The 12,360-nt window shown below is 33.4% G+C and overlaps 1 protein-coding gene across 1 annotated transcript; it reads left to right on the top strand.

Moving 5' to 3' along the window:
• Nucleotides 1-10,879: 10,879 nt before the first annotated feature.
• LOC141552784 (olfactory receptor 4F6-like) lies at nt 10,880-11,821 on the top strand. Its single transcript, XM_074284780.1, has one exon. It carries the CDS (start codon nt 10,880-10,882, stop codon nt 11,819-11,821), a length of 942 nt encoding a protein of 313 aa, XP_074140881.1.
• Nucleotides 11,822-12,360: the final 539 nt, after the last annotated feature.

Genomic DNA, 12,360 nt, shown 5'->3' with positions numbered 1-12,360 from the left:
ACACTTCAACAATGATGCTATGTGAGGATGTATTCTGATGGAAGTGGATATCTTCAACATAGAGAAAAGCTAATCCAATTCCAATTGATCAATTATGGACAGAATCAGCTACACCCAGAAAAGGAACACTGGGAAATGAGTGTAAACTGTGAGCATTTTTTTTGTTTGTTTTTCTTCCCAGATTATTTTTACCTTCTGAATACAATTCTTCTTTTGCAACAACAACAACAACAAAATTCCATTCTGCACATATATATTGTACCTAAGATATACTATAAGATATTTAATATGTATGGGAATGTCTGCCATCTAGGGGAGGGGGTGGAGGGAAGATGGGGAAAAATTCGGAACAGAAGGGAGTACAAGGGATAATGTTGTAAAAAAAATTACCTATGTTACCTATGCATATGTACTGTCAAAAAAAGTTATAATTATAAAAATTAATAAAAATAAATAAATAGAAAAAAATTAGATGCTACACTACTTGGTGCTTATATGTTTAATACTGATCTTGCTTCATTATCTATGCTACCCTTTAGCAAGATATAGTACCCTTCCTTATCTCTATTAATTAGATCATTTTTTACTTTTGCTTGATTTGCGATCAGGATGGCTCCCCTGCTTTTTTGACTTCACCTGAAGCATAGTAGGTTCTGCTCCAACTTTTTACTTTTACTCTGTATGTATGGCCTGCTTCAAGTGTATTTTCTGTAAACAACATATTGTAGGATTCTGGCTTTTAATCCAGTCTGCTAACCACTTCCTCTTTAGGGGGGTGTTTAGCCCATTCACATTTATAGTTAAAATGACCAATTCTGTATTAATTGCTATCTTGTTAACCCCTGCTTATGCTTTTCTCTTTTTCTTCCCCCTTACCCCCCTCCCTAATATTAAACTTGTGAGCACCCCTTGCTTCTCATAGCCCTCCCTTTTTAGTATCCCTTCCCCTACTTTAGAGTTCCTCCCCCTGTCTTACCACTTTCCCTCAAAATTTCTGTATTCCCTTCCACTTAACTTATTCCTTCCCTTTTCACTCCTCCCCCCACTTTTCCATGAGGTGGGAGAAGTTTCATCATAAATCAAATATGTTTAATATTTTTATCTTTAAACTAATTATGATAGCAGTACAATACACACTATGTTCATTTCCTCCATTCTTTCTCTTCCTTTGCCTCTTTGTGAGATATAGTATCCCCACTTTCCCTTTTTCTGGGTAAAATTTCCTTTCCATTTCTAATTTTTAGAACAAAGTATACATGTGTTCTTTATATATCTTTATAGCAGAAATATAATTCCCAAGATTTCTTTTTACCTTTTTAGGTTTCTCTTGAGTTCTCTATTTGTAGATCAAACTTTTTGTTTAGTTCTGGTGTTTCATCAAAAATAAATGAAATTCACTTATTTTGTTGAGTGTCCATATTCTTCCCTGGTAAAAAATACTCATTTTGGCTGTGTAAGTTATTTTTGGCTGCATACCAAGTTCCTTAGCCTTTCAAAATATCATATTCCAGGCCCTTTGATCCTTTAATGTGGATGTTGCTATATCTTGAATAATCCTTATTGTGGCTCCTTTATATTTGAATTGATTTTTTCCAGCGGCTTGCAGTATTTTTTCCTTCATCTGATAGTTCTGGAATTTGGCACTATATTTCTTGGAGTTTTGATTTTAGGGTCTGTTTCAGTAAGTGATCGATGAATTCTTTTAATGTCTATTTTACCCTGTGTTTCTATAATATCTAGGCAGTTCTTTGATGATTTCCTGGAAAATGGTGTCCAGGCTCTTTTTTTCATCATATTTTTCAGGAAGTTCAATAATTCTCAGATTATTTCTCCTAGATCTATTTTCTATATCTGTTGTTTTCCCAAGAAAATATTTGACATTTTTTCCATTGTTTCATTTTTTTTTTTTGACTGATTCTTGGTATCTCTACGAGTCATTCATTTCCATTTGTTTGATTCTGATTTTTAATGAGTTATTTTTTTCACTTGCTTTTTAAATTATCTTTTTCTAATTGTCCAATTGAGTTTTTAAGTTGAGTTGTTTTGTTCTATGGAATTTTTTTCCCCATTTTTGCCAATTTTATTTTTTAAAGAGCTGTTTTGTTTTTCCAACTCACTAATTCTGTTTTTCAAGAATTTGATTTCTTTATCCACTCTATCTTTAAATGAATAGGATGATTTATGCAGATTCTCTTGCCAAGCTACCCTTTCCTTTTCTCATTTTTCTTCTAGCTCTCTTGTCAGAACCTTTAAAATTTCTTCTATGAGAGTCTTGTGTGTTGAGGATCAGATCATAACTCCCTTTGGGGATTCATCTGGAGATAGTCTGTTTTTATTCTCCTCAGGGTTTAAAGTCTGCTCTCTGTCCATATGGAAGCTATCAATAGTTAGAGTCCATTTTAATTTTTTGCTCATTTTGTCAAAGAAGAATCAAAGAAAACAAACTAACAAGAAAAACAAATGCAATCTGCTTTTTTTGGGGGGAAGGGCGGCTGGATGGTGTTACCTAGCTTCCTCTACAGACTGCAGGGGGCAGCAGTGAGGTATTGGCAGTAATGGTAAATGTAAAGGGAATGGTTGTGCTGCATCTGTGCTCTGAGACTCTGAGACTCTGAGAGTATGCTGAGACACTCTGAGTGGGTATGGCCAGGTCCTGAGAGACCTTAGCTTTTTGGGATTATAGTCTTTATCCTCTTTGTTTTTAGCTTCTCTGCTTGTCTACTGGCTTGCTGTCAGGGCAAAGTAGCCAACATTGTAGTAAAGCTCTCCTCACAAAAAATGGCTGTCCCATAGCTACAATGTGTTAAGTGTATCTGAGGCAAGATTTGAACTTAGATCCTCCTGATTCCACCAGAGTCAACTAGAGCTGGTGCTCTAGCCACTGCTCAATTTAGCTGTTCCCCTTGAATGAAGAGGGTGTTTGGAGATTGGGGAGAGCAATAGTAAAGATAAGAAAAAAATGGAGATAACAAAGAAACATTTCTACTTCAGAATTAGTCATAAGCTGGCTTTTCATTCTGATCCTTCCCTCCAAAATCTTATCCTTGTTCCCTATTGTACCATGCTGCTCCTGGCATTGATGGGATTGAATTAACTGAGTATGGATTGAATAGGAAAAGAAAAAGAGGGAAGCATGGTATACAAGAACTCTGTATTTGAAGTCATATGATCTGTGTTCAAATTCTTCTTCTGTCATGTGCTAAGTAGCTTAAGTCATTTAATCTTTCCAGGCCTTACCTTTATTCATCTATAAAATTAGCAGTCAGTTTTGGTGATCTTTAAGGTCCTTTACAACTCTAAGTTTTATTGTATGATTTTGCAAGTATATCCAATTATCCAATGCCTTTTTTTTATAAGGAATTGAATGGGCTCAAATCAGGATCAGGTTATGTGGCTTCCTTTTTGTAGATTTGAGTCAAAAGATGATGGGAAATTATGATTGATAAAGAATTTTTGTGGTATAGGATTTGGAGTAGCTCTGATAATATAACAGATAACAAGAAAATGGCAGAGAACAGCATAGATAAAAAATTGAAGCCCAGGAAACCGAAGTGAGGTAAGTAAGGTTACATAGTTAAAAAGTTAAAGAAACTGGTTTGAACATGCATCTTTCAACTTATTTTGGTGGCCTAGTGAGTTAGTGGAGAACTAGGTTTGCAATCTAGATCCTTATTTCTAGTCCAGCATTTCTCTATCATACTACCCGATTCTCTGGCACTCTTTATGCTAACATTAATATTCTATACTCTCTTATTTCTAGATCATGTGTTTTTCCTTTTAAAAAAAGAATATTTTTTGCATGTGACTATCATTTTTATATCAAAATAAGTTCTGCTTAAATTACATGCCACCTGAACAAAATTCACCTATAATAATGAACCCCAATTCCAATATTTAGGCAAAACTGCCTCTGTATCTATATACAATAATGTATGTTACATTCCTTATGTATTCCAATTCCAACTCACCAAAAAGGCAAAACTATCTTTCCTTCTTTCTTCTCAGGGACTTGAGCAAATCCTTTTAATTATTCAGAGTTTGGCATCATTTATTTTAAATTACGTTATTTTAGTCAATATATATATTATTCTATTTGTTCTGCTCACTTCCAACATTCTATTGCATTTCATTCACATCTTTGTTTTACTCAGTCCCTCATATTAATTGCTTCTTATGGCAAAATGCTATTTTATTATATTCTTATGTAATAATTTATTCCTCAATCCATGGATACCTATTTTTATTCCGGTTATTTACTACCACAAAACAAGGTGCTGTCATATATTATGTCATATGTGTGGTGCAGGTAGTGTATATATCATTCTTTATGAATTACATGGACCAAATTTTCTTTTTTGAAATAAATTTTTATTGATTCTTTAAAAAGCAGGTATCACTCTTAATTACTGAAATTTGTAACTTTGGTGTCATCCTAAAATGCTCACTCTGCCTCATATTTTGGTTACAATTGATTGTTAAGCCTCGTTATTTCTTGTTTTATAATATCTTATGTGCCACCCTCCTCTTTCTTTTGACATATTCATCACTCTGGTGGAGACCCTTATCATCTCATTCCTAGACTACTGTAATATCCATGCTCTAATTATGTCTTCATTTTAGTCCATCTTCTACTCACCAGTCAAATTGTTCTTCTTACTGTGCAAGTTTGACCATGTCACATACTTCCAATCTTATTCACTCAACTCTGATGGCTTCCTATTGCCTGCAGAATGAAATAGAAAATGCTATATTGTGCTTATGACTCCTCCCACTTATAATCTAGCTCTTTCTTGCCTTTCCACTTTACTTATGTTTCATACCTCACCAGTGATATTAGCCTCCATGCTGTTCCTTGCACAGGATATTTCATTTTCAGATTCTGAACATTTTACTGGTTATTTTTTTATGCCAGAAATTCTCTCTCCTTTCATCTCTATCTTTTAACCTCCCTGATTTTCTTCAAGTCCCAACTAAAGTTCCATCTTTTGCAAAAAGTCTTTTCCACTTAATGGTTCTTTGAGATTTTCTGCCATTTGTCATCTTTTTAATATTGTGTGTACATAGTAGTTTGTAAACTGTCTTCCTCATTAGATAACCAGATCCTTGAAACCAGTAAATGCCTTTAATCTTTTGTTGTATCCCCAGTGTTTGGCATAATTATTGACATGCAGTGGGTTGATTCTTCATTCCCCCCTTTTCCTCTCATATAACTCCAAAAAGCAAAAAATAATTATAGAGAAAAGAAAAGTATAAAGAAAAAAATCAGCAAAACTTATCAATATGAAAAGTTTCTGAAAATGGATGTAAAGTTCCTGTGGCCTCCCACTTCTGCAAAGAAGTAGAGTACCTTCTTAAATTTCTCTGGAGTCAAGCTTTTTTTTTTTTTGTAGTTTTACAACTACTACTTTCTATGATTTTGTCATTTTTGTCATTTATATTGTTTTATTTATTGTGCATATGTTTTTCTTGCTTCTGCTTATTTTTCTTAGTTCTTATTCTTTCCATTCTCTTTATTCATCATGTTAAATTCTTAGGGTACAGTAATATGCCATTACATGCAGATAACACAATTTCTTTAGTCATTCCCAAATTAATTGTTTCCAGGTTTTTGCTGCCACAAAAAAATGCTGTTAATATGAAGGCAGGTATTTTTTTTTTTTTTTTATTAGTGATCTCCTTGTGGTACTTGTATAGAATGGATCTAAACTTTCAAAGTTTACTTTTACAGTTTTGGGAAAATACAAAGTTTCTCAGAGAGAGAATCCCCATGGTGGCATGCTGAGTCTAAGGGATACATCAATTGGTCGCTGAGCCCTAATATCAGTGTGGGAATTGCATTTAATTCTTTCAGCCTCTTCCAAGTACTATTTATATCTTTAAAAAACATCAGGAATCTGTGAAGGTATTGTTATACTTTGTTGTTCTATTGAAGAGGTAGGTAGGACAATTGAATTCGAAGGTGATTTTATAAAAAGAAAGTGCATTATAATTTCTTTCCCCTAAGAATTGGAAAGGTCTGTGCTAGAATGCAGTGATTCCAAATGCATATTAAGAGCATACTCTTTGCTTTGAGGAATGTTTAGAAGATTCAGGGGGTCTCAGGACCATCTTGGTAGGGGCAAAAAGTATGGATTATTATGACCTATCTCTATAGGTCTCTATGACCTATAGCATTTCAGAGTGTCATCCTAGGAACTGGGAAGATTTAGAAGAGACTAAGGCTTATGGGCTGATTTTTGCTCTTTCAGAAACAATCCAAGGGCAGAGGAAGAGGAAATCTGAGATCTTATTCTAGATTATATTTAAACTAGAATGTGCTTATAAGGAACTACAAATAACTTTCAGAAGCCCCAAAATGAATCAACCCCAACCTCTACTAAACTCCCATAACCCACAAGAATTTGGTCTAAGTAAGGTTACCTGATAGGTTTGGGATGGGGATATGAGTATCATTTGTTCTGGATTTGCTTTTGCTTAGAGCTTGAAGTACATCAGATTTCTCTGTGGCATGCAAAATAGAAAAGTAGCGCTGGTACTTGTATTTTTTCTGGAAGGTGAATCATTCAAGTAATTTAGTTTGGTAATAATATAAAGGTATGTAAATTACAAAGGATCATTATCATCCAAGAGAGGAGAAAGAATGGGGAAAATCCGATCCTAGGAAAGAGATCTCATTTTCTGTTGAGGAAACTTCAGAGAAAAGTGCATATACATGCTTTATGAAAGTTAGCTGTCAAGGTAGTGGTGTCAATGTCTGGCTGGAAAGTCATTATAACTAGCTGGAGAATGGTTAAATGACAGCATTACCTAAGAGACAAGATAGTAAAGTAAAATAGCCAACTAGTATTCACTTTATAGCTCATTTATTGATTAGTTTAATCAAAATAGATAAAATGCTTTTTATGTATATGACATAGTCTGACTTAAAGTGACTTACAAAGAGAAGTGATTGGCCCTGAGATAAATTTAAAGGCAGACATTTATGTGCCGATGGAAAATAGAGACTTAAGAGAGAAATCCATAGTTCAGAAATTATTGTGAAACAATATTTGAAAGGAGTACATGATAAAGGTAAAAATATACTAGGAAACTCCTAATTATAGATAGGTCTATACCACATAGAAAGAGATGTAATTCAAACTAAGTTTTCTGAATTCTAGCTAAGGAAATCTTTTGTCAAAGCATTATGCTATAATTATCAAATTTTCGGAGCACACAAAATTAGGCTGAGAAATAACAAACTGAATTATATTTTAAGGATGGAAAAAATCTCAATTGGCTTAAATGACAGCCCAAATATAATAAAATGCAATCAATTAGGGATACCTATTAAGTCCTATATTTGGAGCCAAAATTTGACTGTAAGATTTTAGAATGAAGGAAGAAAGGAAAAGTTGTGACTAAAATTCAAATCCTGTGAAAGAAACAAAAGTTTTAATGGATACTTAACTCAGTATGAATTAAGTGTGTCACAGATCTACCAAAAGAGTTAGCCATTTTAATTAGGAAAAATGTAAGGTCATGGATGAGAGTGGTATAATTCTTTTTTCCAGTTAGAATACATTTGAAATATAATGTTCAGTTTTGAATGCCTATATTCTATGAATTAGAGATCTTTCAGTGGAAGGCATCCAGGATGGTAAGGGGAATTAAAATGATATGATGTGAAAGCCAGTTCAAAAAACAGATAAATTCTAGACTGAGGAGAAAAAGACTTGATAGAAGTCTTCAAATATTTGTAGAGCTGTCAGATATAGAAACTTAGTCTCAGATGTCAGAGCTGAGAGGAGTGGGTTATATTTGTTGAAAGTGAGATTTTTATCAGTTGCTGGGGAAAACCTCCTAACAAAGCTTTCCTAAAGTGTAATGTGATGACCTAAAAACAATAATCTTCATCTATGGTATTACTTAATTGGTGGTTGCATGAAAACTTGAGAACAATGTTGACAAAAAGATTCTTGTGTTGGTGTGGGTTGAACTAAGTATTGTTGAGGTTCCCTTTAAACTTGAGATTCTGTCACATTGTATTTTCTGCTAAAATTCTCAGACGATGACTGGTATAGTCAAACCTGGTACAAGAGGGTGATTTAAGTTTGCAGATCCTGCACAGGATACATGGGGTCTAGATATTCTAATGTAGTCACAGTGCATTGGGCAGAAGATAAGAGATTTATTAAGTTCAGTAAGCCAAATGCCTTACCATGGATTTCTTGTGATAGTGTTTCTCCTTCAGATGATTATCCTGAATTGTCAACCTATATGGAGCTTTATTTGTACTTCGTTTTAAGATATTAGTTATGAGATCATCATCCATGGAGCATAAAAAACATTCCCTTTGACAAAACTTGCAGTTTTAACAAAGTTCTATATTTTGTCTATGTTTCAATTTAAAATAAGAATTTAAAAGGAAGGAAATAAGCATTTAAATATCTACTATGTAGCAGGCATTGTGATAGACAATTTACATATATGTATATATATATATATAACATATATATTATATATAATGTGTACATACATATATATATATGTGTATATATATATATATATATATATATATATATATATATATAAATTTACTCTGGTCATAAAATCTTTCTTTTCTTTATTCTATCAAAGTACCTTTCCATAGTTTCTTTCCTTACTTTCCTTCTACTTTCTAATTTTCTGCATTTTTTTCATTTCCTCTCTTGGTTTTGTTTATCAATTGATTTCTAAAGTTATTGTCCATTAATATCTATTAAACATTTACTTTAGGTGTGTCAGAGTGATAAGGGCTGAGATAAATGAAAGAATTAAGGTGGCATGAAGTTGATCACAAAGATATTAATACCACATTTAGAAAAGCAGAATATGCATGCAGGAAATGATGAATTCAATCTAGTATGCTTGATGTAACAAATTAGTGTCTCAGACAATAAACATTATGGTAAGTTAAAGGAAAGAGAATTCACTGAGATTTGAGCTGTATCAGGGATAGCTTCAGAGAAGGACAGAGTTATCTTTGAGAGAGCGGTAGGATTTAGATAGGAAGACAACAGGGGAGAAAAGATTCAAGCAAGGAGAATAAATGGATTAAAGCAAGTCTGGGAATCAGTGATTAAATCAGTGTGCCTGAAGAGTGTGGTTCATGAAGGGGATGATAGGAAAAAGTTAAAATAACAATTTATTAATATCATTCATCACAAATTACTTCAATTAAAAATGACATTGAATGAAATAGAACATCATTATCAAGCTTCATTCAGAAAAATGATCTCAGAAAAGAGCTTAGTACTTGTCAGAAGTATTTAATTTGTTAAAATTTCTGAGTCAGGAGGCACTGATGTGTTGAAGTCAGCAGAAAATGATAAGAGCTTATTGTTAAATTTTCAGACATATTAGGAATTAGCAAACACTACAAATCAAAACTTTGTTGATTATTTTGTTAATTGACTAGCTTTAAGAAAGTGGTGGAGAAAATGTTAATTGTGAAAATTAAATTTCAAAAGATGTTCTTAATACATTTTTGTGAAAAACTGATTTTTAAACATTTACCAGTGACAAACAAGGACAAGAGAGTTTAGGACATAATATTCATATAGGATGTTTTGAAGGATGGGTGATATCCAAAGATTCCTATTTTCAGCTTGGTACTCTGTGTGGTATCTTGCAATAAAAGTCCCAATATTTTTTCCTGGGCTTCAGGTTTGCTGGTGTAGAAATAGTGTGGGCTATTGATTTGGATATGTTTCTGACAGTGTGGTTTTGAAAGCTTGTAAAACGATAGAATAATATCTAAGGAAATATGTGTTTCACAGGTAGGTTCTTTTAGGGAATTTCCTATATATTTACAGTTGTTTTAATATTTTAGTCATTTTCATGTTAATGAAGTTTAATTTCCTATGTAGTGTAAAAGTTTGCTGGTGTATTTATTTCAGGACTATACTTAGCTGCATTTAAACTGTGTACCTATCCAATGTCTCTGCCTATTTATTTGTCAATAAAGCATTAGCTGATTCCTGTTGCATCCTTAGAATCTACTTTTTCCTAAAACCTTCATGGGTATATCATGACCATACTAATGTCAAGATGAATGATAACTCCTATGCAAGGATTAATTCTTCTGATGATGTCACCCAGTTTTATTCTTTGGGATAAACCTGCCCCATGTGGTTCCCTCATCTAGTTAAGCTTGCTTGTTAAGCTAGAAAATATAGGTAAATGGTGAAAATGGAGAACTAAGAAGAAAGTTGGGTGGTACAGTGGATAGAGCACCATGCCTGGAGTCAGGAATATCTAAGTTTAAATCCTGCCTCAAATACATGCTAGCTATGTGATCCTGGGCAAGTCACTTAATTTCTATTAGTCTGATTTACTCTTCTGTAATATGAGGATACATTGGAGAAGGAAATAGCAAATTACCCCATCACTTTTGCAAAGAAAACCCCATAGACAAGAGTCTGGATCATGAACAGTTGGATACAAAAAATTGAAAGACAGACAACAAGAAAAAGGAAGAAAGCCTCTTTGATTCATATGCAGAGCAAAGAACTGTTTCAGGTGGTGATAGGATAGAAATTCATAAGACTTTGGGTTAAGTGACTATAAGATAGTCACTTTTGAAGTTTCAAAGGAAAAGTGATTTTAAAATTCATTTAGGATACACTGACTTCTAAATACAGAATTCAATGAAATAACCTTTTCTTTTTCTTCAAAATATGTTAAATATGTTTTCCAATCTATAAATGAATTCATTTATAGAATAAAATATATTTAAAATAGCTCCTTGAATCATCAAGCCTTTTTTAAATATTGGAATTTTAAAATATTATACATTTGTTGCATCAGTTCTCATCCTCTTACTTTCTTCTCTTCAGGTAATATCATATTCAGGCCAATGAATGAAGTGAATCATTCCATGGTATATGAATTTGTGTTCCTGGGGATCTCTAGTTCATGGGCTGTGCAGTTTTTCCTCCTGATATTCTCTTTCATGTTCTATGTGACTATTGTGTTGGGAAACTTCTTCATTGTGCTCACAGTCATCTCTGATCGTCACTTACATTCGCCCATGTATTTTCTGTTGGCTAACCTCTCTCTCATAGATGTGTGCATTTCTTCTGTTGCTGTTCCTAAGATGATTTATGACCTTTTTCATGAGCACAAAGCCATATCATTTCCAGGTTGTCTTATCCAGATATTCTTCATTCATTTCTTTGGAGGAATTGAGATGGTGCTGCTCATTTCCATGGCCTTTGACAGATATATTGCCATATGCAAGCCTCTTCATTACCTGACTATTTTGAACCCAAGAATGTGTATTTATCTTCTTGTGGCTTCTTGGGTCATTGCCCTCATACATTCACTGACCCAGTTGGCTTTTGTGGTAAACTTGCCTTTCTGTGGCCCTAATGAAATTGACAGTTTTTATTGTGATCTTCCTAGGTTCATCAGACTGGCCTGTGCAGATACCTACAAGTTGGAGCTCATGGTCACTGCTAACAGTGGTTTCATTTCTATTGGCACCTTATTCCTACTGGCCATTTCCTATATATATATTTTGGTCACTGTTCAGAAACATTCTTCAAGTGGTTTGTCTAAGGCTCTTTCTACATTGTCAGCTCATATCACTGTGGTGGTCTTATTTTTTGGTCCATGTATCTTTGTCTACATGTGGCCATTCCCCACAATGCCAGTGGATAAATTTCTTTTTATTCTTGACTTTGTTGTCACTCCTATTCTAAATCCTTCTATATATACATTTAGGAACAAAGAGATGAAAGTTGCCATGAGAAGATTAATCATCCAACTAGGGAGCACCAGGAAAATTTTTAAATAATTGTAAAAGTGATAGAGTATGTTTAATGTTTAAACTGACCATCATATAACATGTGGATGACAATCTGAGCCTTAAGATAATAGCACACTCCATTTTAGTGTTCTTTACATTGATATGAAAACTATTTCCATGGCTAAAAAGCACATTGACTCCTATTGCATCTGATGAAAAATAAGAAAGAATAAAATGTTGATGTTTCTGGTTTATATAATTACACTTTAGTTATGATTTTAAGATGCACATTTTATGATTTCTTAATTTAGATTCAAATCTGCAAGAAAAATACACTTTAAAAAGGAAAGTAAATAATTTCATTTTCTTGTAAATTTATAGATAAATTAATAGATCAACTATCTTGATTAATCCACAGGACCCAGTTAGGCAATTATTTTGTCCTTAGAAGTAGAGTTATCTTGTCAATCATAGAGGATTCAATAGTACCCCCTATTCTTATCTGAAAAATCTGGGAGAAAAAGTTCTCTCTCTCTGAAAAGTCAGAACTCTATACATAATCTTACCTGGGAGAGAGTGGTCTAGTA

Source organism: Sminthopsis crassicaudata, chromosome 2 (assembly GCF_048593235.1).
Source record: "Sminthopsis crassicaudata isolate SCR6 chromosome 2, ASM4859323v1, whole genome shotgun sequence".
NCBI lineage: Eukaryota > Metazoa > Chordata > Mammalia > Dasyuromorphia > Dasyuridae > Sminthopsis > Sminthopsis crassicaudata.
Note: the sequence above shows the minus strand (reverse complement) of the source record. Positions and strands in the feature narration are given on the sequence as shown.

Bases quoted from the DNA above. Each gene is read 5' to 3' on its own strand.
- LOC141552784 (XM_074284780.1), top strand. From the start codon at position 10,880: ATGAATGAAGTGAATCATTCCATGGTATATGAATTTGTGTTCCTGGGG.